Source organism: Erigeron canadensis, chromosome 2 (genome assembly GCF_010389155.1).
Source record: "Erigeron canadensis isolate Cc75 chromosome 2, C_canadensis_v1, whole genome shotgun sequence".
Taxonomy (NCBI): Eukaryota; Viridiplantae; Streptophyta; class Magnoliopsida; order Asterales; family Asteraceae; genus Erigeron; species Erigeron canadensis.
Window position 1 is genome coordinate 7,996,344 of NC_057762.1, and position 25,666 is coordinate 8,022,009.

The 25,666-nt window shown below is 32.7% G+C and overlaps 4 protein-coding genes across 5 annotated transcripts; 3 read left to right on the plus strand and 1 right to left on the minus strand.

Annotated features, from left to right (window-relative positions):
- The first annotated feature begins 2,496 nt into the window (after positions 1-2,496).
- LOC122587411 lies at positions 2,497-8,990 on the plus strand. 2 transcript variants are annotated; one of them, XM_043759574.1, is made up of 9 exons: positions 2,497-2,656; positions 2,924-3,006; positions 3,766-5,044; positions 5,130-5,406; positions 6,324-6,548; positions 6,635-6,808; positions 7,414-7,602; positions 7,687-7,800; positions 8,298-8,990. In XM_043759574.1, exons 3-9 carry the CDS (start codon positions 3,822-3,824, stop codon positions 8,622-8,624), a joined length of 2,529 nt encoding a protein of 842 aa, XP_043615509.1. In that variant the 5' UTR covers positions 2,497-2,656; positions 2,924-3,006; positions 3,766-3,821; the 3' UTR covers positions 8,625-8,990. The 2 variants fall into 2 exon arrangements, with proteins under 2 accessions (XP_043615509.1, XP_043615508.1); XM_043759573.1 differs by lacking the exon at positions 2,924-3,006.
- Positions 8,991-9,493: 503 nt separating this feature from the next.
- Positions 9,494-12,551, plus strand: LOC122590076 (epoxide hydrolase A-like). Its single transcript, XM_043762410.1, has 3 exons — positions 9,494-9,967; positions 10,431-10,675; positions 12,243-12,551. The coding sequence occupies exons 1-3, from the start codon at positions 9,503-9,505 to the stop codon at positions 12,487-12,489; spliced, it is 957 nt and encodes a 318-aa protein (XP_043618345.1). The 5' UTR covers positions 9,494-9,502; the 3' UTR covers positions 12,490-12,551.
- A 1,003-nt stretch (positions 12,552-13,554) lies between these two features.
- Positions 13,555-15,294, minus strand: LOC122588646 (probable adenylate kinase 7, mitochondrial). The gene is made up of 4 exons (XM_043760802.1): positions 14,891-15,294; positions 14,383-14,523; positions 14,079-14,213; positions 13,555-13,983 (listed from the first exon to the last, which is right to left on the minus strand). The coding sequence occupies exons 1-4, from the start codon at positions 15,200-15,202 to the stop codon at positions 13,831-13,833; spliced, it is 741 nt and encodes a 246-aa protein (XP_043616737.1). The 5' UTR covers positions 15,203-15,294; the 3' UTR covers positions 13,555-13,830.
- A 7,977-nt stretch (positions 15,295-23,271) lies between these two features.
- Positions 23,272-24,385, plus strand: LOC122589964 (calcium-binding protein CML38-like). The gene has a single exon (XM_043762292.1). The coding sequence runs from the start codon at positions 23,423-23,425 to the stop codon at positions 23,855-23,857; it is 435 nt and encodes a 144-aa protein (XP_043618227.1). The 5' UTR covers positions 23,272-23,422; the 3' UTR covers positions 23,858-24,385.
- The last annotated feature ends 1,281 nt before the right edge of the window (positions 24,386-25,666 follow it).

Sequence of the window (25,666 nt, forward strand, 5' to 3'; positions counted from 1 at the left end):
AATTGAAAATTGTTTGCTATTATATTTGTATATAATGATTTACATAATAAAAATTGTAAACAATCTGACAAATAACTTTTTACATAAAAATCATTTGTAAAATTGTTTATAATGAATTTTTAATCAAACGAACTTTTAAGTTCGATTCATCTTATAATTATTTTTTTTTTCACATCTAAATGATTTAAAAAAATTTATGAATTAATTCTAAAACGTATTTCATAATTTCTTAATTTGTATTAGCAAAACAATTTTTTGAAATTTCGATCCATATTCTAATATTTTAACAAGTTCACATTTTCATAAATGAAAATTTTTATTTATAATTATTGATAAAAGTTAGTACATCTTCATTTTGTTTTATTCTTTCGAAAGACATCCATAGATAAATGGCTAACATTCTCTACGCGAATATGTCTACGCCGGTTCGACTTCTGGCAATGCCTTAAAGAGTTTGCTTTTCATGTGTTAGATGAGTATATTATTGCTAAGTTCTCATCACCACATTTGCATGTGGCAGGATTCAAACCCAAGACCCCCAGGAGGAAACCACATTGTGGAAAACCCCCTGACAACTAGGCTAACACCCCAATGACAGTTATATACTTATATCGTATGTTCTTAATATTATAATTAATTAATAATAATATATGACACGGTCTATGAAAAATTAACACATGAGTTATGCAAGTTATTGTCATATTCTGGTGTAAGAGTCAATGAGGTTTATGCTTAAATGCTTATACACACTTACATTACATGTTATTTTATCTTTTCATACAACTATCTTCAAACAACATATCACATATGTAATTTGTTTTGATATACAGAACATTAAACATTTAAAATAGACTCCAATATGACGTCTTTATTGTATCCTTAGTTTTAGTTCGGTTCCTTTTCATTAAATTTAGATTTAGATTTTATTGTTATTTAAATTTCCTATTACTCACCAAGGTTTTAATACTATCTATCAAAGTGTTTATATTTTTTCTTTCTTTAATATACAAACCAAACGCAAATGTATGGGACCGAGCGGGAAGAAATGGTGAGTTGGAAACAGCATACTTCTTGATCAGCGAATTAATTCAAACTTTTAAATCCACGCGCCAAACCCCACCAAACACTCTTTGATACACCGACAACTTGCCATGGAGTAGTTAGAGCGTGAGATTCACCTTCCACTTCCTCGAGTACGCCTTACTCATTACACAGCGGTATACATCATTCAACTACCCAGTTGCCATTCCTCCATGTTTCCATGTTCATTCATATTACTCCCTTTTACTTTTCTCACGTGAACACATGACTCGCTTTACATTATTTCCACTATTTAGAAAAGTAGATTCATATATTTGCACTAAGTTTATTTACTACGAGTAACAATTTATAACCATGCAAATGGTTTTCTCCCAAATCCACCGTACCAGGATAATGCACAAATTACACCTACTTGAATACATCATAACATTTAGCTTGTTTTATTCACTAGTTCACATTATATTTTCAAAAAATTAAAATTTGAATTTGTCTTTTAAATATTTAATTGACGGAAGAAATAAAAATCTTTTTCACACACCCAAGGAACGGAGAATGAAGAAATATTTACATTACAATGTATTGATCTTTTAACAATGAAACATATTGAAAAATAAATTCAATTCAAGTTCCATCAAATTATATCAAAATCTATGAATGAAAAATTACCTTATCTTCTTTCTTTTTTAATTATTTAAATTATAAAATGTAAACTAACAAATGTAAATGGACTAAAATTCCTTTGAATCGAAACAATTTGAAAGATCAAGATAGGAAGAATGTGAAAGAATCTTAATCCAATATAAATAAACCAAGTTGAACAACTTCACTACATAAACTTCTATAAATTAATACTCAATAATCTTGGTAAAATTAATAATTTGTCCGGTTTCAACTTGAGGCTAATATAAAATTGAACCTCAATCATATAAATAATAAGATAATAACTTTTTTGAAATCCTAATGGCAATATATTGGTCCCAACGGAAATATAATTTAATAATTTCCAAAATATTTCAAAGCTCTAATATTGTCTAGTACAAATGAATCTATAATCACTTGTAAACGTTTTTTAAACTTCAAATCTGTATTGAGTTTTTCTTTAAGTCTCCTTATTGTACTTAAAAGTTGAGGCATTCTCTTATCGTATTGCAACATAAAGTTGTGAAAAAAGTGTTGCCGCTTACAATGCTTCTTTCCGAATGACCGGTTTAAATCTAACCAATTATCTTCTAGTTTGTCATATATGAATCTTTTTAAATTGATAATTTATTAATTGATAAAAATGAAATTGTTTATCATCTTTAGTACCTTCAATTAAAGTTTTGGACCGTCCTATTTTTGACAAAAATGGAGTTTGATGGACAAAATATTGAAAACATTGCTTTTTGTTGAAATCTTTGATTAAAATAAATTAAAAAACCATTCTCATTACTTGACTTGCGAGTTATGATACACAAAATACAGTAGGAAAAATATGTTTATAACAAAAACAGTCCTTTGGTCTTTCTTTTTCCTTTCACTCCCATTTTTAGCTCACATCTTTAATCCCTCAAACCAAACATTTCCTTCGGACAATATTTGTTCCCTGTTCAAGAATTTACCCATTTGATACTATGTAAGTTTTTCATTAACTTAATTGCAATTTTTACATTTTTAAATTTTCTACTGAGATACATTTTTCTTGACATTTGATGCCTTTTAATTTCTCTATATATTCTCTGTTGCGCAATTTTTTTTTTTGCACCATTTTTTTTTTATTTTTTAAAGTTTTGGTTACTTTGATTAATCAGTATATGATATATACTTATATACTAAGTTTATGGGGTGTTTGGCTTAGCTTAGTTTTGAAGCTTATATATATAGCTTATAATTTATTAAATAGGTTGTGGATTTTGCTACCACTATAAATGTGTGGTGATATCTGCTTTTGACAAAATCAATGATATGCCAAATATAAAAGAAATGATAAATTGTTACTGTTTTGTTAGAATTATGTGATTTTTTATACTCAAATAATTGTAGGTTTACAATTTCAAATTGTAAGTATGTGTGAACTGTTCGCACTCCGAAAATAATTGGCACAGTAAGTACCCTTTAGTTAATTTGCCAATGAGGCCTAGATGAACTGGCAATTGCCGGGAACTAGTGTGAAGGCATGAGGTGTTATTACTCATAGACCGGGGTTCGAGACCTGGCTGAGTCTTGCGGGGTTTTTTCCATGGAGATTATTAATGGTGTATCAGATTACTGTCTTTCCAAAAAAAAAAAAATACCCTGAATTTGGTCTCGATTTAATTGAATGCTTTTCTTAAACCTTTTTTTCGCACTTAATACACCAACATAAGTGTTATGTTACAACTGCATGCACTAAAATCATATAAAAAACCATTTCGAGCACCATGTTTTTCTTAAAAAAGGGTAAATCGGAGGGAAACCCTTGATCCTCGGTACCGCATTGGTACCAACATGTGCAGGCCACACAACGCATGACGCATGTTCCTGTTTGACACCTCCACCTAATGTCCCACTGTGTTATTCCCTAGTTCTACTGATTATCTAAATTCTAATTGTTCAACATCACAAGCCAATGTACCCACTTGGTAAAGGCTCATGCCTCTTAGATGGGAGGTCTTAGTCTTTTAGTTTTAGGTTGCCTGTAAATATGATTTTGAACTTTTTCTACCTTTAAATTTATACTGTATCCTGTTTGTTTATTACATATAGGCTTGCTTTGATTCTCTAGCATTTTCGGACATTCAATACGAGGGCAGAAGCGAAAAATGGTACAAGGAATGAAGACAAAAACCAGGAAAAGCCCATCTGTGCAACTAGATTATATAATTACGATTATAGAGATTAAGCCATGGCCTCCATCTCAGTCGCTGAGATCACTTCGTTCTGCTTTGATTCAGTGGGAATATGGTGACAAATATTCGGGGACTACTAAAGCAGTTGCCCCTTTCCTTGCTGCTACTTCTGGTGTTGGTGATGGTAAAATTGAATATAATGAATCTTTTAAACTTCGCTTGACATTGTTGAGAGATATGTTGATCAAGGATAGTGATACTTTCTTGAAGAATTGTATCGAGTTCAATATGTATGAACCACGAAGGGATAAAACAGTAAAAGGCCAGTTGTTAGCCACTGCCATTGTGGACTTTGCAGAGTATGGTGTTGTGAAAGATGGTTTGATTGTAAACGTACCTGTGAACTGCAAAAGGACTTTCAGTAATACGATTCAACCAATGCTTTTTTTAAAGATTGAACCAGTTGAGAAGAATAGCCGTACGAGATCTTCGTCAATGGATAGAAACGGCTCAGAATCTTTGATAAATGAAGAAAACACTGAAGATGTTGAGAGTATCTCTGTTACTGATGATGATGTTTCGTCACAGTCTTCCATGGCTGCAACAACATCGTTAGCTTCACAGTTTAATGGGAGTCCAGACTCTCAAAAAGAGGTCTTGGTTGCTGAATCAGCCGCTGAAAGAAATGAAAACATAGGCTCTGGAAAGTCCATGGAATCTAGGGTTAATGATGTGAGTGGTCGACAATCTAGTGTGCCAATATCAGACGAAACTCAAAATGAACAAGGAAATCAAATAAATGTACATCTTGATTCTGACAATTTAAGCGGAGATGGAATTACAAAGGTCAAGTCTGCCCGTTATCCGTTGGACTCAGGTAATGGCAATGGATCTTGGAGGGCTAGCAAGTTAGGGGAAAAAGTCAAAGATTTTAGCAAGTTGCAACAATTGGAACACAGAGTACAAAATCTTGAAGGGGAGCTTAGAGAAGCGGCTGCTATTGAATCTGGTCTTTACTCAATAGTTGCAGAGCACGGGAGTTCAGTTAATAAAGTTCATGCGCCGGCTCGACGTCTTTCTAGGCTCTATCTGCATGCATGTAAAGAGAAGTTGCAATCTAGGAGAGCAAGTTCAGCAAGAAGTATTGTGTCCGGATTAATTTTGGTTGCAAAAGCTTGTGGAAATGATGTCCCGAGGTACTGTTTTATAGATAATATAAATATAAATTCTTGATGTCATTGAAATATATTTAAATTAAGCTTGGCCTTTTTTTTAACACAGGTTGACTTTTTGGATGTCAAATTGTGTTGTACTGAGAGCAATTATATACAATACTTTCGAGCAAGAGCATATTGAGTTGAACAAAAAGAACATCACAAAGGGAAATAAGGACAAAAACTCTTCATTCAAATGGAAGAAAGAGTCTTCTTTAAAGGACAGTAGAAGTGGTATTAGTGATATTCCCAATGAATGGGAGAACACTTGTAATCTTACCTCGGCCCTGGAAAGAGTAGAATCTTGGATTTTCTCGCGAATTATTGAATCAGTCTGGTGGCAGGTTGTTGCATCATCACTTTCTTTCACGGAGATTATTATTATTTTTATTTATCTCTATATCATTGAGGATTCGAGGTGGGAAAATTGCAGGTTGATGGGTTGGGTAACAGGTCAAAATTGCAGTTGACCTACAAAATTTTTATTTTTCTTCCCCTTTGTTTAGTTCCTTTAAGGCTTCATTTTTGAGTTTTTTTTTTAAAGGAAAGGGAAAGATAGGAATTTTTACCTTTTTGCATTCTTGAGTTTTTTTTCCAAAAGAAAAGAAAGTGGAAGGAAGGAAAAATCAGGGTTTTTTCCTCCAAAAGTTTTCTGGCCATTTTGGCCTGATTTGGATGGAAAAGAAAGTGGAAGGGTGATTGCAGGTGGAAGGGATGGTTGCAGGTGGTGGTTTCAGGCGGTGGTTGCAGGTGGCAGTTGCAGGTGGCGGTTGCAGGTGGTGGTTTCAGGTGGTTGTAGGTGGTGGTTGCAGGGAAGGGGTGGTTGCAGGTGGAAGGGGTGGTTGCAGGTGGAAGGGGGTGGTTGCAGGCAGGTTTCTTTTAGTTTCCTTTCAAACTCGAGAATGACATTTTTGAATGTAATCTTCTATTCTTTCCCCCCCTATCCAATCTTCCCCTTTCTTTTCTTTTAATAAAAACTCAAGAATGCAGTGTAAAAGAATTAATTTGTTGGATATGTTTACCGAAGCTATAAACTAATTTAATAATTTATTTCTTTTGAATAGAAAGCTTTAGTAGGCTGTTACCAATTAAATACTCTGTTGGAAACTTTTGACATGTTTGACTCATTTGACCTGTTAGTTGCTAGAGACAAAATAAAAGCAATATTTTTCCATATTGAATCAAATGGGTCGAAATAGCCTCTTCTTAGGAGAGTATATCATGTTCCTTAACTTGATGCTGAGTTTTTAAAATTTTGTAGACTCTTACTCCATATATGCAATCTGCTGCTGCTAAGGCTATCATTAGAGTAGTAGATTCTGAATCTACTAAATCCTCTAAAAAGTCATCCAGACAACGTGATCAAGAACAAGCAAACTTCTCCATGGAGCTTTGGAAGACTGCTTTCATGGATGCTTGTGAAAGGATTTGTCCTGTTCGGGCTGAAGGACATGACTGTGGTTGCTTGCCTGTACTTTCTAGATTGGTAATTTCATTTATCACTGCCTCTTACTCGGTACTAAGCTGTTTGCCAATGTTTTTTAGTAAAAATATTTTTATGGTCTTTGTTAGGTGATGGAACAGTGTATGCCTAGGTTAGATGTGGCTATGTTTAACGCTATTCTTCGTGAATCTGCTGATGAGGTTCCAACTGATCCTGTATCTGACCCAATTAGTGATGCCAGAGTCCTTCCTATTTCATCAGGTAAAGCAAGCTTCGGGGCTGGTGCACAACTGAAGAATGTGGTGAGTAAATTTTAACTTCACTGGCATATTATCATTCCATGAGTCAAGTGATCCAAAATAGAACCACACTAGAGGCTCTGTATTTGTGCTCCCGTTGGTCCATGAACTTATTGGCTAGCTTCTTGATCTGATACACATCGATATGCTGGGCTTGATATGCTAGGCTTATGTAGTGTCATATATGGAGGAAAAAGTTTGGCAGCTTTGGCCTAAAGTTTAGAATTGAAGTTTGAATTATGCGCCTAATAAACTGATGTTGCCTTACCCAAATATGTTTGAACTTTGAAGCTATACAAGCATATGAACCTTAAAATTTAAGGGAAACTTGAAATCAGTTCCCCAGACGTCGAAATTTGGGCCCAAAGGATTGGTTCCAGGCTTGCAGTTCAGCGATACCTTTGCATGGGCTGGTTCGTAACTCATTATGGATCAAAATTTGTGTTGAATTTATTTCATGATTTCCCAAGCTGGTCTGTTTTAAATTATCATTGAGTTATGTCAACAGAAACATATTATAATCATTGAAATCCGATTGAATCATGCTACTTATTAGCATGCCAAGTACCTGTGAAAGTTTTAATGTGTATTCTTTTGGTCAACTGCAGATAGGAAACTGGTCAAGGTGGCTCACAGATCTATTTGGTATTGATGATGATGATACGTTTGAAGATGAAAATGATGACAGAAGAACCAACAATGATGCATCATTTAAATCTTTTCATCTTCTAAATGCATTGAGTGACCTCATGATGCTTCCCAAAGATATGCTTTTGAGTAGCTCCATCAGAAAAGAGGTTTCCGTCCGTAAAACCAAAACTTCATGTTAACCTCTGCTAATTATTTAGTTACTGATTTAAGTCTTTGAATTATTTTTACAGGTATGCCCTGCTTTTGGTTCACTAATAATAAAGAGGATACTTGATACTTTCGTCCCAGATGAGTTTTGCCCAGACCCTATTCCTGAGGTTGTGCTTCAGGCCCTGGATTCAGAGGTTCGTTTTTACCAACATTGCGCTTATGGCTTTTCTTTTTCTTTTTTTTTTTTTTAATTTCTCTTAAGTGAATAACTTTTGGATAAGCAATGTAACAATGTTAATAATATGTTGGTTAATCAGTAGATTACATTACATTTCCTCTCAAAGAGAGACACATTTTGACTGTTACGATTGTAAAATTTTAATTATCAGAACCTAATAGGTTGCACCTTATGCAAGGTACTCAGTTTACCTCATATTTGGATATAAATGGCCAGACTTTTGTATAGAATCTTTAACAGAAGATACATACTGTTTAAAGAAAAAATATACTTTTTTTCAATAATCTTCCAGAGTTAAAATATACTTTTTTTAATAATCTTCCAGAGTTCCAGTCATGAAGTGTGTTCTTTATAAAGGACAATCCAATTTTGGAAGCTCTGTTCAAGAAACCAAAATTTGCCTGTAAATTAATATTAAGGTTAACCGAAGAGCTTCCTTTTCTTTGTTACTAGGATTCATTTGAGAGCAATGAAGATTGTGTCACCAGTCTCCCATGTGCAGCAGCACCGGTTGTATATCAGCCACCTTCTGCTTCTTCGGTAAAATACGTATTAGGAGATGATGTAAACAGAAATCAGTTGTCTCGCAGTGGGTCAATCCTGAGAAAGTCAAACACGAGTGACGATGAACTTGATGAACTGAGTTCACCCTTGACTGCTATCATTAACATTTCTCGCGGATCACCTGCTCCAACAAAGCCCAGTTGGAGATCAAAGGATACGAGCTACCAGGGTAGCATCCGGTATCAACTCCTTAAAGAGGTATGGATGAATGAATAGTTATATACGTGGGTTTCATGGGATATGAAAATCTGAAATACATAAAAAAAATGTTGAAACTGTTGGATTGAAGGTAACCGGAAATGTAAATATATCGGGAAGTATATGAAATAAGCGGACAGATTATCATTTGTTATAGGGTGGGAGTTATGGCCTCATTGGTGGGTTTACGAACTATGAAGACGTTTTTTCTTTTCTATGAAATCATAACTCTTAATGTATCAGTCTCGGTTTTTCTACGATTACTGTGTATGTAATGTGCGATTCTGTAATTTTGCATGCACTGTATTGGGACTGTTAGAAAGTATATGGATGTAAAATGCGCACTTTTATTCTGGCTACTTAATTGGCATGATATTTGTTAAACCTATTGTCCTAGATCATAATTAGAACAAAGCAGAAGTTTTATTTGAGCCATTCCCAATCCTGGATATGCTCGGCCCATAAATGTTATGGTTCAAGCTCAAAGTCTTGGGTTTTGCCTTGGTTTTGGTGAATCTAACCCTTTGCCAGCCTTAGTTTGACACAAGCTCAGTCCATTTTTATTTCACTTTTTTTTTAATGGCAACTACACTTGTCAATCTGTAAAGAAGAATTATATTACTTGTATGGACTTGTGAAACTTAAGAAGACTGACTAGGATAGTTATTTCTGAAGGATTCGGAATGCGTGTCAAGGTTTGTGTCAATCAAAACCTGAATCTGTTTTACATACAAAGATAGCCGACTTGATGTGTAATCATTTATACAACATATATTATATATGTACAATATTATTAGTGGTGTATGAGATGTAAGTCGTCTTGACCGAGAGCCTATTTTGTTTGATATGTATAAAAGCTAACCAGGATAAAACTGTTTTTACTCAAAAAATTGTAAATGGAAACACTCGAGCATAGAACGGTGAGATTGAACGGAATAAACATGCATGTAGCGGAGAAGGGTGATGGACCTGTAGTCCTTTTCCTACATGGCTTTCCGGAGCTATGGTACACTTGGCGCCACCAGATACTAGCCATAGCTGATCATGGTTACCATGCAATTGCGCCGGACCTACGTGGTTACGGTGACACCGACGCACCACCTTTGGCCACAAGCTATACTTGCTTCCATATGGTTGGAGACCTTCTGGCTCTCATAGACTCGATGGGTATAGAGGCGGTTTATCTTGTGGCGACCGATTGGGGAGCGATGATAGGGTGGTATTTGTGTATGTTTAGGCCTGATAAAGTAAAGGCGTACGTGTGTATGTCTGTTGCATATTGTCCAAGGTCACCTAAGATGAAACCGGTTGAAGCTTTGCGAGCTTTCTTTGGTGAAGATTACTATATTTGCAGATTTCAGGTCGATCTCTTTCATTAATTATACATGTCCAATACTTACTAATTTACTTTTATAGCGATGACTTGGTCTACTCGCAAACTGAGTGTTGGTAATGAGATTAGTCGGCTCGTAAAACAAAGGAATCTAATTGTTAATGACTCGCACCTAGCTATGAAATAAAATTCACCTTTTACCCAAAAAATAAAAAAAATACCTATGAAATCACTGACATGACCTTCATGTGACTTCTCAAAATAACTTAATTTACATGATTCACAAGCAAATTATTTGAAAATGAAGTGTACGTAGTTCTATAATTCAAGCTTTACCTTTAGAATCAAATTATATCGTAGAGAACTCACACTTTGACATAGTTAGAAGACTCTTTCACTTTGATGTCATATTTTACCGCCCAATAATCGATACATATCATGTACAAGGCGGCAATATCCATATACATATATGTATAATAATTTGTGTGCAGGATCCTGGAGTGATGGAAGAGGAGATAAAAAGCTATGGAACAAGGCATGTTCTCAAAAGCATTCTTACTGAAACCAGACCTGGGCCTCTTCGCTTACCTAAGTCTGAACCTTTCGGTTCTAAATCGCCGAATACTGGTCCTCAGTTACCACCTTGGTTATCCGAGGAAGATATTGATTACAATGTTAAAAAGTTCGACCAAAAAGGGTTCACTGGACCATTGAACTATTATCGGGCTTTAGACCTGTAAGTACCTACCTACATAACCTTCTGGTACTTCATATGTGGTAATAATTAGTTATGTTACTATTGGTGGAACTATATAGACAATGGTTTAGTTAAATTCATACAGTTTAGTTCTTTTTAAAAAATGATATATTTTTTTTATTAATACGAGTCAAACAAATATGGAGTAAGAGTTAATGTAACACTAACAAACATTGAACTTTCCAAATATTTTCCTAGATATACAAGTCGTAAAGACGTACCTGTGCAACTAAATTAGAAATGAATACTATCAAAGTGCCAAAAAGTCTTACTTTTTTTCAAAGGTTTTTTATAATTGCTAAAAATTGTATTAGTCTAGTCGTTATCGTTATATTACGCTGATACGAGGCTAGTTATAAAAAAATTTTGTGCTATGGGTTACTTTTAAGGGATAAAGGCATGAGAATGTACACAACTATGGTAAAAAGACTATGTAATGTACCCTACTACTCAACTTGCTATTCAGTGTAACCAACTATGTTTTTTGGGTTATTCAACACAAGCAACCTGCTACAATAGGTTTCTATCTGGTTTCCATCATCATCATCATCATCCTCACTAGTTCTGGAAAATTTCTGGAGAAAATATGAAGAACACGGTGGCCAGAATCTGCACAAAACCTTGCCGGAAAACTACAAACGCCGATAAACCTTCGTTTCTTCGAATTAGACCACTAAATTACCACCAAAATACTCAGAATCAAGCCACGAACAAACCCTGACCGAAAATTAATCCGATTGAGACTCGCCGGAAAATTCAACTGTCAACAAAAGTTCACAAATCGGACAAATGAAGGTATCACTGTGTTCAGAATCTTCTCGCGAACAAATCATTATGTTTTTCAACTCGATTTGATCAACAACGAAGGAGAATCTGAAGAGAGAAGTTCTGGACCAACTTTCCTCTAGATTGATGTCTTCTTCTTGATGATGATCTGTGCCTTCCTGCTTGAATCTGTCCACGTTATTCTTCTCTTCTTTGGAATTCTCCCTCTCTAACCGGATAATTTTCTCCTAGCCATTCACTCTCTCTCAATTTCAATAATTAATTGTAGATATCAAGGAAGGTGGGAATGTTAATTGTGAGTTTAATCGGTGGATTTAGCTGAGCTAGTAGGTGAATTTAGTTAGGGTTAGAAAGTGAATTGGGGGAAATCGCCATCCGCCCAGATGAGAAAGAAAAAGTAATAGTCACCTGCATTGATACTTGTTTCGTGAATTTTTTTAATAAAAAATGCAAGTGGTAACTTGCTACTTGTTGTGTATCCGGTTGTTTGCGTTGAATAACCCAAAAAATGTAGTTGGTTACACTGAATAGCAAGTCGAGTAGTAGGGTACATTACATAGTTTTTTTGCTATAGTTGGGTACATTCCCATGCCTTTATCCCTACTTTTAATCCTGGTTCCGTCACTTATATAGTTATATGTATGTATGTATGTATGTATGTATGCATACAATTTCTGATTGGTCGATCAAGTGCCTTTAAGAGCGATCTGTCTATTATTAGAATTGACAACTTCTTGTTGATATATGTGGGGGGGTGCAGGAACTGGGAACTTACTGCAGCATGGACGGGAACACAAATAAAAGTACCAGTGATATATGTAGTAGGAAATAAGGATTTGGTGTATACTACACCGGGGGCCAAGACATATATACATGGAAATGGGTTCAAGACGGATGTTCCTCTGCTTCAACAGATTGTTGTATTAGAAGGTGTTGGTCACTTCCTTAACCAAGAGAAACCTGACAAAATCAACGATATTATTCTCGATTTCATTAGAAAGTTTTAACCATCCATCGGAATGATATATTTTCAGATATAAATGGTGGTTAAGTTGTATATTAGTCGCATTTTGATGTTTGGCTCATATAACTCGATAATCATAGTTTAATGAATAGTGTATTGTGAGTGAAAAATAGAAGATATGTGTTTGGATTGAATGACGATAAATACTTAAATTGAATTGGAATGATTTGAATAGATACTTGATACACATAATACTAAGTGTAGATGCGCAAAACCTGGCCTGACCCGGTTTTTAGTTTGGTTCTGCTTTGACCCGGTTTGGTTTTGAAGACCAATCTTCTTAAAAGGACAGCATGGTACTTCATCCTGGTCTTCGGAAAGTTATTTGTAGGCTTTTATGGACCAATGGGTTGGTATTGGCTCAACTTCAGGTCAGAACATTTTTTCTTATGTCTGAAATGGTCTTTCCTTTGGCAAAAAAATGGGAAGAGTTTTGATAAAAACAAATTCAAAACAAAGCATTGAGAATGCACAAGAAATAGCGAAAGTTATGTTTGTATTTTAGCCATATAACGATATAGAGCTTATGCTGATTTATTCAACACGTGTGTAGACGAACGCATACAAGTCTGACAACGCAACTAGTACAATATAGATAAAATGCATTTGAAACTAGCATGCTCTGAGATAGGCTCAAACAGGTTTGAATCGTCGTAAATGTTTGACGACTAACCGGTTTTCTTGATGGTTTCAAATGCGATATACGATATCTGCTAGATCGTGAATCCAATTATATAACTTGGTTTCATCTGAATAGATATTTATTGAGATCAAAGCGTTCATTCTTCAATCAAACGTATCCATTGTAATCTTGTAAATTTCCATGAAGTGGACATATCATTTCATTGCATTATGATGAAGTCAAGGTCCATTTTTGGTGACATCATATCAAAAGCAACTATTGGTCAAAGTGGGCTATGCCGTACATTGAGAGGTCAATAATCCAAGTCAATTCAATTATTATCATTTGAATCTATCAAACTTAACCAAATTGAATCATGAAAATGCCATCCATTGAGTCTCACCGCACAAGGTTACAAGGAGAATATTTGTAATTAAAAAAGGCAAACTTGATTTATGTAAGACACAAAATTGATAAACCGACAAGATGCTCATCGGTAATGTCTTGAGACTACATTAGACAATACAAAAATACGATAACACTCGGGTGTGAGTATAATGGACAAGAAAATTATTCTCTTGAAAATTTAAACTCGGCGTATATTAGCAAATGCTAAATCCACGATACTATATTACACTCGCAATACTTATATATATTGTTTTTCCATGCATAAAGCGGTCAAAAAGGCCAAAAGTTCAAGATTTATATACTCAACTTCTGTGTAGAGCTGAGAGCATTCACATGCTGAAGATGAAGGGCGGCCAAAAGTCCCTGCCATGTCTCTCCAGGTGCACCAGCCACATTGAAGTTTAGAAGTTTTTGTTGTTTCTTATAGTAATCCTCTAATTGTTTGTTCTGCAATATAAATCATGACACATCAAACATAAATCCACACATAATGCTAATAACTCAAGCCGTTTATATAAAAACGTTGAGATTTTTAAGTGTACCATCAAGTTGCGCCCACTAAGAATATCTTGGTAAGAACCACAAGCCTGATATCCCGTAAGCTTCTTCTGCAAAGACTCTTCCGTGCATTTGAAATTTAAAACCAAGTCTATATCCACAACTTGATCAAGAATCTCCTGTTAGACATAACATAACAGACATAAATCAAGTTACACTCACCATCTAGTATTAAGAGCGATACTTGAAAATTGCAAACTGAAATTCACATGTGTAAACAACATCCATACAATTGGAAAAACTTTAAAACAACAATCACCAAGCACACAACTGAACTAGTAAACTTACGGCTTGCATTCTTGATCGAGGAATTCCATCTAAAATGAACCCGGTTTCACCCCTGTAGAAACCTTCTTCCAGCCTCTTCGATAACAAACCAAATATCACTTCCTCCGGCACAAGCTTGCCTTGATTCACAGCATCCGCAATCTATTTTGAAACAATTGGATTATAAGCTATATATATGTTGAAAAATCAAAACCAAGTTATCCAATACTAACAAAATTTACAACCAAATATATAAAAATGTATGTGGTTTTGGCTTTTGACAGTTCACTTTCGGTTTTTTCGATATTTCTTAAATATGTACAATTACAATCACAAAGCTTAAACCTGCACACTTTGAGCATATTAATTCTATATAATAATTATACTACGTTTGATTCGGTTTTTGTTGATTGATTTTATCATGAAAACCAAATCAAACCGACCGAAAATTTTTCAAGGAAATGAATTTTCTCACCCTATTAAAAATTACAAAATCAAACATTTACACAAATGAATTATATATAATAACCTTTTTGTATAAAGAAGAACGAGGATGCAATTCTTGACGAACAAGTGTACCCATGGAAATATGTGGTACTTTAAGAAGCCTTGAAAGCTTTTCAGCATAAATTTGTCTATTTGTAAACGGATCCCCAATTACAACCCACTGTACGCCCCGACCCGAAACCGACCCTAAAGAATCCTCCATTTCTGATTGGCTATCATAGTGATTATAATCCTCTTCGTAATCGTACTGCAGCTGAGCCGCAGATCCGTACATCCGGCGGCTGATTTGTCCTGATCGGAGTGCTGCTCTCAGACGACACACCACGGCGGCCATGGCGGCTAGGGTTTTAGTGGCAGGATGGAAAATTAGGGTTTTGATTATGAAAAAAATTGTGTTGATTTGTTTTTAGGACAAATGAAATGGAAGGACCATGTCTAAAGAGTAAAGAGTGGAGATTGTTGTGTTAGTTTCATTTTATACCCTCAAAGTTTTGATTAGTTGTAATACTGACTCAATTGTGAATATTGGACATTTTTTGGATGGATTCCTCAAAATAGGGGTTGTAAATGAAATGAACGTTCATCAAGCAGTTGATAACACGTTCGGTGGGAAGTATGCTCGTGTTGACTTTTGAGCTAAAGCATTAACAAAAAGTCGTTCGTTAAATAAACAAACATGAATAAACTTTCAATTTTCACTCCATTTATGTTCATGAAAATTTAATATGTTTTGTGACCATTCGTTCCTGTTTGTTTGTTCAGTTTTTTTAGTTAACATACATGTTATTCTATTTCTAGTTACAATCTATATCCATGTTTTAAAAAACAAGTGGGTTATTTCTTTGCAAAATCGTGCTCAATATTCCACCGAGATAATTTTTAATACATGAACTTTTTTAATTTCTATACTCATACAACTTTTTTCTATTTAACGGTTTAAATTGAATCACAAAACTTATAAATGTATGTTTGTGTTGAGTTGATTATGAACTTGAAGGAATGACATGAACAATTCAAATTTCTAAATGAACGAAGATGAACATTATATAAGTTCATTTATCTATCAGTATATTTTTCTTTCGTTGAGTTATATGAATGAATGAACAAGACTTCATTTGTTTGCTTACATCCTAGAAATCATGAATAAAAATAACAGTTGTTTTTACTCGTGTCGGAAAAGACATGATATATTAAATTTTTGTTTGTATAAAACATGGATGATATTGTACTTATATATATGTATGAACCATTGCTAAAATGGGCTATTGGTTAATATCTTCAGATTTTTACAAGAGGTCTTTATGTTTGGACCTCACGAGGTATAGTTTAAAAAGGTAACCAAAAATAAGTTTGTAAATGGCCATGTGATATCTCGATTAAAATGCGTATATCTAAGTTAGAAGAGTCGCCTAATATGAATAGATATAATGACATTCATCCATCTATAAACTATATATATTTTTTTATTCTTTACTTTTGTAAAGGTTGAATACAATTGAAGTTATCAATTCTATTTACTTAGACAATTTGTAATTTTGTATCAGATTGATATTTTTATTTGAGTTTTTTTTTAATTGAAAATCTTATCTGCTTGTATAAACATGATTTGGTTTGAGATTAAACATATTTTCTAGACCAAATAACATCTAGAGTAAACTAAAGACATGTACAATGAAATTATATATCTTTATTAGTGGTTTTGCAATATAAAAAAAGAAAAAGATGTTTACTTAAACTTATAGCATGTTTTATTTATTCTTCTTCTTTTTTCTACTGATTATCACAATAGAAGGTAATTCAGAGTTAAAAGAAGGAAAGTTAATTCAGTGTATAGAAAATAAGAAAAGATAAAGGGTGTAATAATAACTAGTAGAAAGTTGTTGTGCAGTGTTGTAGTTGGAAAAGTAAGAAAAGTCAAGTGACATATTTATTGGTAGGAATGACACGTGTAACCCGATGAGTTGTATTTATTCCGAAAAAATAGCGGAGACCCATGTAAAGTAGTGGTTCACATGACACTTGTTGCTCGACACGGACAAGATTTTCAATCCCTACGATCCTACTACATTACTTGTACACCATTCATGTTTAGAAGGGTGTTTGTGATTTCTAAAACCGAGTATGCGTTTAAAAGCTGAAAAACATGTTTAACAAGTTTTTTCAAAACTATTTTTTATTTTCATGAAAAGGTAGATAATTATTTATTTTCTCCAACATTTTTTTATTATCTATAATATAACTAAAAAATGGATTTAGGTATACTTGACACCCTTAATTCCCCTCATTTAGCCTAATACTCTCTTCTTATTAATTCTCTGTTTTTTTAATATTTATTTAATAAAAAATGGCCGACCTTTAATTAAAAAAATCTTATAAAAAATCTTTATTATTATTATCTATATATATATATCACCTAAAAAAACTCTTACATATTCTCAAGCCTAAGAAAAAACCTACGTTGGCTTTTTTTGCAACAACAAAAAATAAGACCACATTTATATACTATACACTTTTTGTTTCTCTTTTTATTTAACTAAAGTTGGGAAAAAAAATGGTAAACTGGAATCAATATTTATATGGAGTTAATTTTCATATGTCTCTTCTTTAGCTTATTGATTAAGTTGTGATATTGGTCATACACTTTTTATTTCTCTTTTTATTTAACTAAAGTTCAAAAATAAGGATAAACTGAAATCAATATTTATATGGAGTTAATTTTCATATGTTTCTTCTTTAACTTTCGTATTGATTAAGTTGTGATATTGATCATACACTTTTTGTTTCTCTTTTTATTTAACTAAAGTTGGGGAAAAAAAAAGGTAAACTGAAATCAATATTTATATGGAGTTAATTTTCATATGTTTCTTCTTTAACTTTCGTATTCATTAAGTTGTGATATTGGTCATACATTTTTTGTTTCACAATTATTATTATAAATTTATATATCTTGAGACTGCTCGTCCAAAGAAAGGGCCTGAGCACTAGTCTTTTTATAAAACTAAAATAGTATATATTTTTTTTATTTGACACTTTTAGTTTTTTGCCATATTGGATTTTTAATAAGGTGTCATTTTTCCATTTAAATTGTTATATTTATATTGTCATGTATGATATTAATCATCTATTCTTATACTAATCATCAATCATAATCATAATCATTAATATTTATCTTTTCTAATATTTATTTTTCAAAATTACTATATATGAGCTATGTAGCACCGAAACGGTACGGCAAAGAGGTACGGGAACGATACGGGAACGGGAAACGGCAAAACTAAAAAATGCAAGATACGGGTACGGCAATAAAAAACATATAAATTTAAAATATATCAATTTTTTTATAGACAGACTTGAGACTTTAGATATTATGTATAACTGTATTTGTATAATATATGTTTGATCAGTTATTACTCATCGAATTTTTAGTGTTTAATAATTGATTTTGAAATTAAAAAAAATCGAATGTTGATCAAATTGTATATAATATAGTCTGTTTGGAATATGAAAAGTCCATTAAACTCTAATATTAACTAGACTCAGTATGGAAACTTCAAAAAAACGTTTCGGTATCTATGGAAAGTTCAAGGAAAAGTTTCACTCGTGTTTCGTATACGGAAACATTTCCATGGAGTTTCTGAAACGGGTATGGCTACTTGTTTGAAGTTTCAGTGCATCATAGTATATGAGTATAAAGATGTTAATATATACATTATTGGTTATACTATATTTTTTATTAATTCAATATAATTAACTTTTTTCAAATGAGATTATTTATTATATTATTATTTTTTTAAAAAGTATATATTATATTATATTTAAAAAATATACTAGTCTTTTTATATAACTAAAAGAGTATATATTTTTTTTATTTGACACGTACTTTTAGTTTTTTGTCATATTGGATTTTTAATAAGATGTCATTTTTTCATTTAAATTGTTATATTTATATTGTCATGTATGATATTAATCATCTATTCTTATACTTATCATCAATCATAATCCTAATCATTAATATTTATCTTTTCTCCCCTGCAATGTTGTTGAATTGTTCTAGGGCATAGTCATAGTTGTTGAATTGTTCTAGGGCATAGTCATAGTTATCACCGTTTAAATGTTCTATAATCTCACACGGTTTTCCCTATAATATCTATTTTTCAAATTTACTATATGAGTATAAAGATGTTTATATGCATTATTGATTATACTATGTTTTTTTATTATTTCAATATAATTAACTTTTTTCAAATGAGATTGTTTATTATATTATTACTTTTTTTTAAAAGTATATATTATATTATATTTAAAAAATATATATCACAAATTTTTTTTTATGATTTATAAATATTTATGTTTCATTAGTCATGCATTAAGATATTTGACATTTATCATATATTCATAAAGTATAACTTTATTGTTTGCATCCGTCGTTATCTAATAGTTTTTTCTATATCATAATTTATGAATAATAATGTAACTATCAGTCAATGTAATTTTATTTATGTTTTCAGTTAAACCCACACAACGTATGGGTATAATCTAGTTTGTGTTATGTTTGATAAAAGTAGCTGTAGCTTGTAGCTGTATCTTTTAGTCCAAGCTGTAAGCTGTAACTTTTAGTTATAGTTGTAAGTTGTAACTTTTATTTTCTAAAAGTGTTTGGTATGATAGCTGTATCTGCAACTTCAAGAAGTATTTGTGTAGTTCTAAAGATTAAAAGCTCATTCGAAAAGCTAAAGCTCATAAAACACTATTTCAAGTAGCGTTTCATTTTGGAGCTTTTTCTTTCAAATATAAGCTAAAGTTAGTTGCATTCAAACAAAACTTTTAATATTTTAGGAGCTTTTAGTTTAAAATAAAATGCTAAAGCTTCTGAAAAACTCTCGAAAAGCTTGTGCCAAACATAGCCATATAAAAGAATAATCTAATGATTAGTTCAAAAATGTAATCACAATCATATTTTAAGTTTTCTCGCCTCCAATTCAATTACTTGCTCAAAGATAAAAGCATAAAGTAACTAAAATCGATGTTTTAGATTATCTCTAATATTAGAGATGTCTTTACATTTTAAGTGTATTTAGTTGTCACACTTTATCCTAAAAACCTTTGAAATCCTTATAAATTCTTAAGTACTTCAGTTTGTATCTATAATTATACCCTATATACAATCATATTTATATATCTTTACATTTCCATATCACATATATACAAACATCCTTAAATGGGTGTAATTCCAAAAACACATCCTTAGTTTATAGGAAATAAACACACAAACAACACAAACATTTACATATATTTTATGCATTTGAAAGTTTAAACAAGTTAATAACCAAAGACACAGCTCCAAAGACACCATTGAAAAATTCTTAAGCCTAATAATTTGGAAGGCCCTGATTTTTCAGGACCATATATGAAAATTAAATGTCAAAAGACTAAAGAATCTTAATATATTGAAATCATATTTGATTGTACTCCTAATCATCTTTACATTACCTTAATAATTAACATCTTTGAATTTTTATAAGAGGTTTTGAGGTTCGAACTTAACCAGATAAAATGTTGATGGAGGCCACGAAAGGATTCATGATGAGCTATTGAATATTTCTGTTGATGAATAAAAAAAATGCGTAAGGGTTTTGTTAAACGTAGCCCTTAGGACTGCATTTAAGGTGTATTAATTAGTTGTACACTTACCATAAAATTCAGAGGTAGACTTTTGATATGGAAGATACAAATTTTTTATGCACGTTAAATGAAGCCGAGGCTGGGCTACATCTAACATTTTCCTACAATCAAAACTGATGACATTTTTGCATCTCTTTCCATGTATATATTATGTACTTCTCAATCTCGAAACATATTGCCCGTACCTTCCTCCCTTGTTCCTTTTTCATTTAAACAAAACTACAAAGTTCAAACTGATTTATTCTTATTATTTTTAATTATTAGTTATTATATGTATTAAATAAATTCCATGATATTCTAACTATCCTTTAGACTATATCTACCTCCAGGATAATGTGAAACTATAATAAAATTTCACAAGGTTGGAAATTTTAACCATGTTGAAACAAAGGTGTTTATGTCATATTGTCATAAATTGTTTGACATGAAATTAATGGTTGCAAATGTAAATTTTAGTCTTACATTTTAAAGCAGAAGTGATTAACACATTTCACTATTTCAGTCTATTATAAAAAGAATCTATGAAACTTTGTCAAAAAGTGAACGGACTTTGCCAAATTGTCAGTCTCTCAAAAATCACCCTGATCATGTCATTGACATGACCTCATCTTTTCCAATTCCATAGTAAATCGCTCTCGTTTCTATTTAAGAATTTCCGGCTTTTCAAGCAATTCTAGAGGCGTCTAATGCGGCAATGTCCACTATGATAACAAAGAAAGAAAAAAAAGAAAAAAATTTTTTTAAGGCTTCAAGTTTTTTAGGGCCTTAAACGATATTAAATTTAAGAGCCTAATTAATTAGCATTAGAAACTAATGTAAACAAAGAAAGAAAAAAAAAGTAGATGACTAATGTGAAAATCGCTTGCACTATTGGGTTTTGCCTTCTACTGGTCTGTTGCCTACTGTGAAATAGTGACTAAAGTTTTATTCCGTGAAATTGTTACCTACTAGCAACTGTACTGTAAAAGATATGAGTAATGATGGATCCTCATAATTAATCAACCTAATAATCCTCTTAAGGATGAAGCCATATGGAAAAATTAAGGGTGATGAAGAAAGATAATTAGTAGATTACACATGTCAAAGTTTTAGACTATTAGGAGAATTATTAAGCTAAAATTTTAGAAGGATCAATCATTTTCCAAAAGATATGTCACATCCACTTATATGTTAGTGCGAGGAATAAAAAGCAAAAAGATAAGTTTTAAATCAATAACCCATTAGTGGTGCACGAAAATAACAGATGGAATGCTAATTAAGGTTGCGTTTGGTTCACAGATTCTGATAGAATTTGATAGAATTGGAATTGAATTTCATTCTTTAGTGCATTTGGTTGTTCAATGATGAATGAATATCATTCCGTTGCAATGTAAACATTCTCTCATTTAATGATTACTCCATTCCATGGGGATGGAGAAAGGAATTTCATTCCTTCCATCACTTAAATCTTCAAAATATGAAAAACATTCCATCAAATTTCATTCCATCAGATTCCAATTCCTTTAACAGATTCTATTTCTTACAAAAACATTCATGTGAACCAAACGTGCCCTAAAAGATTACACAGAAAGCAAGAGATTGGATAAAGCAAGACATAAAGAATTAAATATGGGAGATAATCAACATAACTAATTTATAATTTCAAATCACGTGTGATTATGAGCGGTGGAGACTTTTCAAATATCTAGGAGATTAATGGAATTTAAAATTTCAAGAAAAATTATGATGGTTTAACGGTTCACACTTCACAAATATTAGATGGAAGAAAGCCTTATAATAAAACATTAACCTTAAGAAAAGAATCAATATACTCCCAGGCTCCTAGTTTTAGGTCTAAGTTGCCTTTATAGTTGGTAGGACTTAGGCTTGTGCTTAACCTAATCCTATGATTGGGTCGGCCCTGGTGTCCAGTTTTTACTTGCAGACACATTGGCTCACAAACACCTGAATGTTACTTAAAAATATGTAGCATATATCAGAAGTGTTAGAATGAGAAGATTGCGGTTCCCAAAATAAGAAGATTTCGACTTTGGCTACAAGCTATCGATCAAAGCTCCGATTCTGTTTGATTTTATTTCTTTATTTATCTATCAAAATTATAGTATATAAATAAGGGCTTAAAGATGTATTCACGATATCACAATATTCACAATGTAATCCCCTGTGATTTGTACGCGTCTTTCAAGGCTAGTTAAAGTCTCCATAATAATAATAATAATAATTCTTTCTTCTTTTCAAATTGTTAACATTTAAAACATTTGAAGCTGATTATAGATTTAGAAAGAAAGTAAGTAAATTCGGTTCAGGTTGGTTGACTGCGGGTATTAAAGATAAAAACAATAGTTGAACCGTTTTACATCGGTTTTTCCGTTTCAATTTTTTTGAGTTTTCGTTTTTCGGTTTTGGTTTATTCAGTTTCGGATTGAGTGGTCCAGTAGAACGGTTTTTTTGGTTTTCTTTCTTCCTTGTATAAACACAAATATTCCAAAAAAGTTATTTAATTTTACGATACTCACGACTTTAAAATGTCACAACGTTAAATTGTCTAGAACTTTCAAATATATAAAAAGAGGGTCCTCTTCGAAGTAGTTTCATTATTTCTGGAAGAAAATGATAAATTGTCAGACGAGGCAGCTCCGGGTATTTGAATATTCTCGTTATCCCAATATAATTTGACCATAAAATATAAATAAACTCACATTCTCTTTAGGGATGCTCTAACAAACTTCATTTTTTCATTACTTTAACTACAAGAGTATAATTCAATACGTATATATATATATATTTCATATTTGTGTGTGTACGTATATATATAGATATATAATTAGACAAACTTATTAGTGTCATATATATTGAGTTTCTTTTGTGTCTTATGGACAAAGTACAACAATACGAACGTGTATTTAGACATTTGGACTCGAACGGTGATGGGAAGATATCGGCACCAGAGCTCCAAATATGCGTCGAGAAGATAGGCGGCGAGTTGTCGTTGGAGGAGGCGGAAATCGTGGCAGAGTTAATAGACTCGGATGGCGACGGAATGTTGAGCTTAGAGGACTTGGTTAAAGTTGTGGAAAGTGCAAATGATGAAGAGAAAATGAATGACTTGAAAATGGCTTTTAAAATGTATGAAGATGATCAAACGGATGGTTATTGTGGTTGTATAACACCTAAAAGTTTGAAGAGAATGCTTAGTAAGTTAGGAGATTCGAGAACGGTTGATGAGTGTGAGCTGATGATTGCGACGTTTGATCTCGATGGCAATGGTGTACTTGATTTTTATGAGTTTCAGTATATGATGTCTTGATGATCCATATGGTAGCTAAGGTTGGGTGATATGATATGATGGAAATTGCGAGATATATATGCGTGTATTTTTGTTTTTCATTGTTGATATGATGATATCTATATTGATTCATAAAAAAAACGGTAGATTGATAGGAACCGTCTGATCCCATGTACCGAATTGGTACCCACATAACCCCCAGCAGGGATAGTGTCAAGGTAATTCAACCACTTAAATTCAATTCTGTCTCTGGCAAGATTCGAACCTAGGTTGCTCCTAGAAAGTGGCAGCTGGTGGCCAACTCTTCTACGAAGGGTTGGTTATCTATATTGATTCATATGTTGAGCATTTTTTCAATCACTTGCATTGTTCATTTTGAGCTGTATATATAGTATATCTAATATAGTTGCCTGAGTTGTATATATGTAATTGCAAGTTATTTGCATTTTTCACCTGTAATTTTTGTAGATACAGATATTTTTTTTTTTGTAGAGTGGCAGATGCACTAAATTCTTATTATGGCTTCTTGTAATGCTTATCTGACGTTTATAGCAGACGAATTTGTTTTCTCATAGAAGTTTTTGTTTGCAAGTAAAAGCAGTCAATTCTAAACCAATAAATAAAACCATAACAACATACAAGTAACAGACTAGAAAAGGTAAAAGTTAAAACTGCATATTCTACTCATCTCCTCTAGAGAATGTGTGTAACTGTAAACTAGTACTCCTTACAGACCATGGATCAGCAAGTGTCATGAAACGCTAAGCTAAATGGTTAATTGCAATGCAATGCAAAGCAAAGCAAAAAATGGTCAAATGTAATTATAAATTAGTAGTTGTGTATATAGGTATGTAATCGTGCATATGAATTTTTTGGATGAATTGAAGGGGGTGTTTTTTGTAGAACAAGGCGGTCAACGAATGATTTTGTAAACCAAGTAGACCCGGCGTTCCTAACCCTAGTGACTGACAGGGGAAAATTCTTGCCAACTCCGGGTTTTGCATAAGCCTGTCTCCAGACAAGTTAAAGACCAAACTTCCCGTCCCAGCCTTTCCATGTTGCATACTCGCATCCATACTTTATCAAACAATGTTGGTTTTGTTTTAAATGGTCAATCCAAAAGGGGGTCAAACCTTAGCGTTCCGAAGTCATTTGGAGTTGCAGTCCACGTCTACAAAAGCCCGGAGGTCTGGGCTCCAGCTTAAACTACTTGGCAAAGTCTGGCATTCACAAGTCACAACCCCGGATATACTTGTTTTACAAGATCATCTGTTGACCATCCCTTGTTCTATAAAACAAATCCAAAATTTTCCACGCATTTACATAGCAATTGGTAGCCCAATTAGTCTTTCTTTGAGTCCTGAATGTGCCAATAGGTGGATGAATTCCGAGTCAGCAATGTTGCCTTTTTCTTGAAAATGAGAAAGAAATAAACCATAACCACAAACTTTTCATATAGGTCAAATATTGATGACTTTGAAACTTATATGAAGATATCTAACACAAAAGGACAAAATTAAAATTTATCAATTAATGTCTTACAAAAGATGCATTTAAATTAGGGTTAAGTATAACATGATGAGATGTATATAGGTAGAAACAAACTAAGATTTTTTTTTTATGGGAAATAATTAATCCTCCTTACCAAATAGCCTAATTTCTCTTAACTAGGATATGATGACATGTGGAAAATCAAGGGACAAAATTAGGAAAAAGAATTAGTAAATACCACATGTCACGTTCTTAATGTATTAAGAGAATTATTAGGCTATTTGGTTAGGAAGATTTATCATTTTTCTTTTTTTATTGGTCGGTCACATTGAATGTTTC

What these genes read in the sequence shown, in the direction of transcription:
- LOC122589964 (XM_043762292.1), top strand. Translation starts at nt 23,423, where the DNA reads ATGGACAAAGTACAACAATACGAACGTGTATTTAGACATTTGGACTCG.
- LOC122587411 (XM_043759574.1), top strand. Translation starts at nt 3,822, where the DNA reads ATGGTACAAGGAATGAAGACAAAAACCAGGAAAAGCCCATCTGTGCAA. An exon ending in GTGCACAACTGAAGAATGTG is followed by an intron (nt 6,809 to 7,413) that starts GTGAGTAAATTT and finishes GGTCAACTGCAG; the next exon opens with ATAGGAAACTGGTCAAGGTG. An exon ending in TTCAGGCCCTGGATTCAGAG is followed by an intron (nt 7,801 to 8,297) that starts GTTCGTTTTTAC and finishes CTTTGTTACTAG; the next exon opens with GATTCATTTGAGAGCAATGA.
- LOC122588646 (XM_043760802.1), bottom strand. Translation starts at nt 15,202, where the DNA reads ATGGCCGCCGTGGTGTGTCGTCTGAGAGCAGCACTCCGATCAGGACAA. An exon ending in CTCGATCAAGAATGCAAGCC is followed by an intron (nt 14,214 to 14,382) that starts GTAAGTTTACTA and finishes TATGTCTAACAG; the next exon opens with GAGATTCTTGATCAAGTTGT. An exon ending in TTAGTGGGCGCAACTTGATG is followed by an intron (nt 13,984 to 14,078) that starts GTACACTTAAAA and finishes TTTATATTGCAG; the next exon opens with AACAAACAATTAGAGGATTA.
- LOC122590076 (XM_043762410.1), top strand. Translation starts at nt 9,503, where the DNA reads ATGGAAACACTCGAGCATAGAACGGTGAGATTGAACGGAATAAACATG. An exon ending in ACTATATTTGCAGATTTCAG is followed by an intron (nt 9,968 to 10,430) that starts GTCGATCTCTTT and finishes ATTTGTGTGCAG; the next exon opens with GATCCTGGAGTGATGGAAGA. An exon ending in TATTATCGGGCTTTAGACCT is followed by an intron (nt 10,676 to 12,242) that starts GTAAGTACCTAC and finishes GGGGGGGTGCAG; the next exon opens with GAACTGGGAACTTACTGCAG.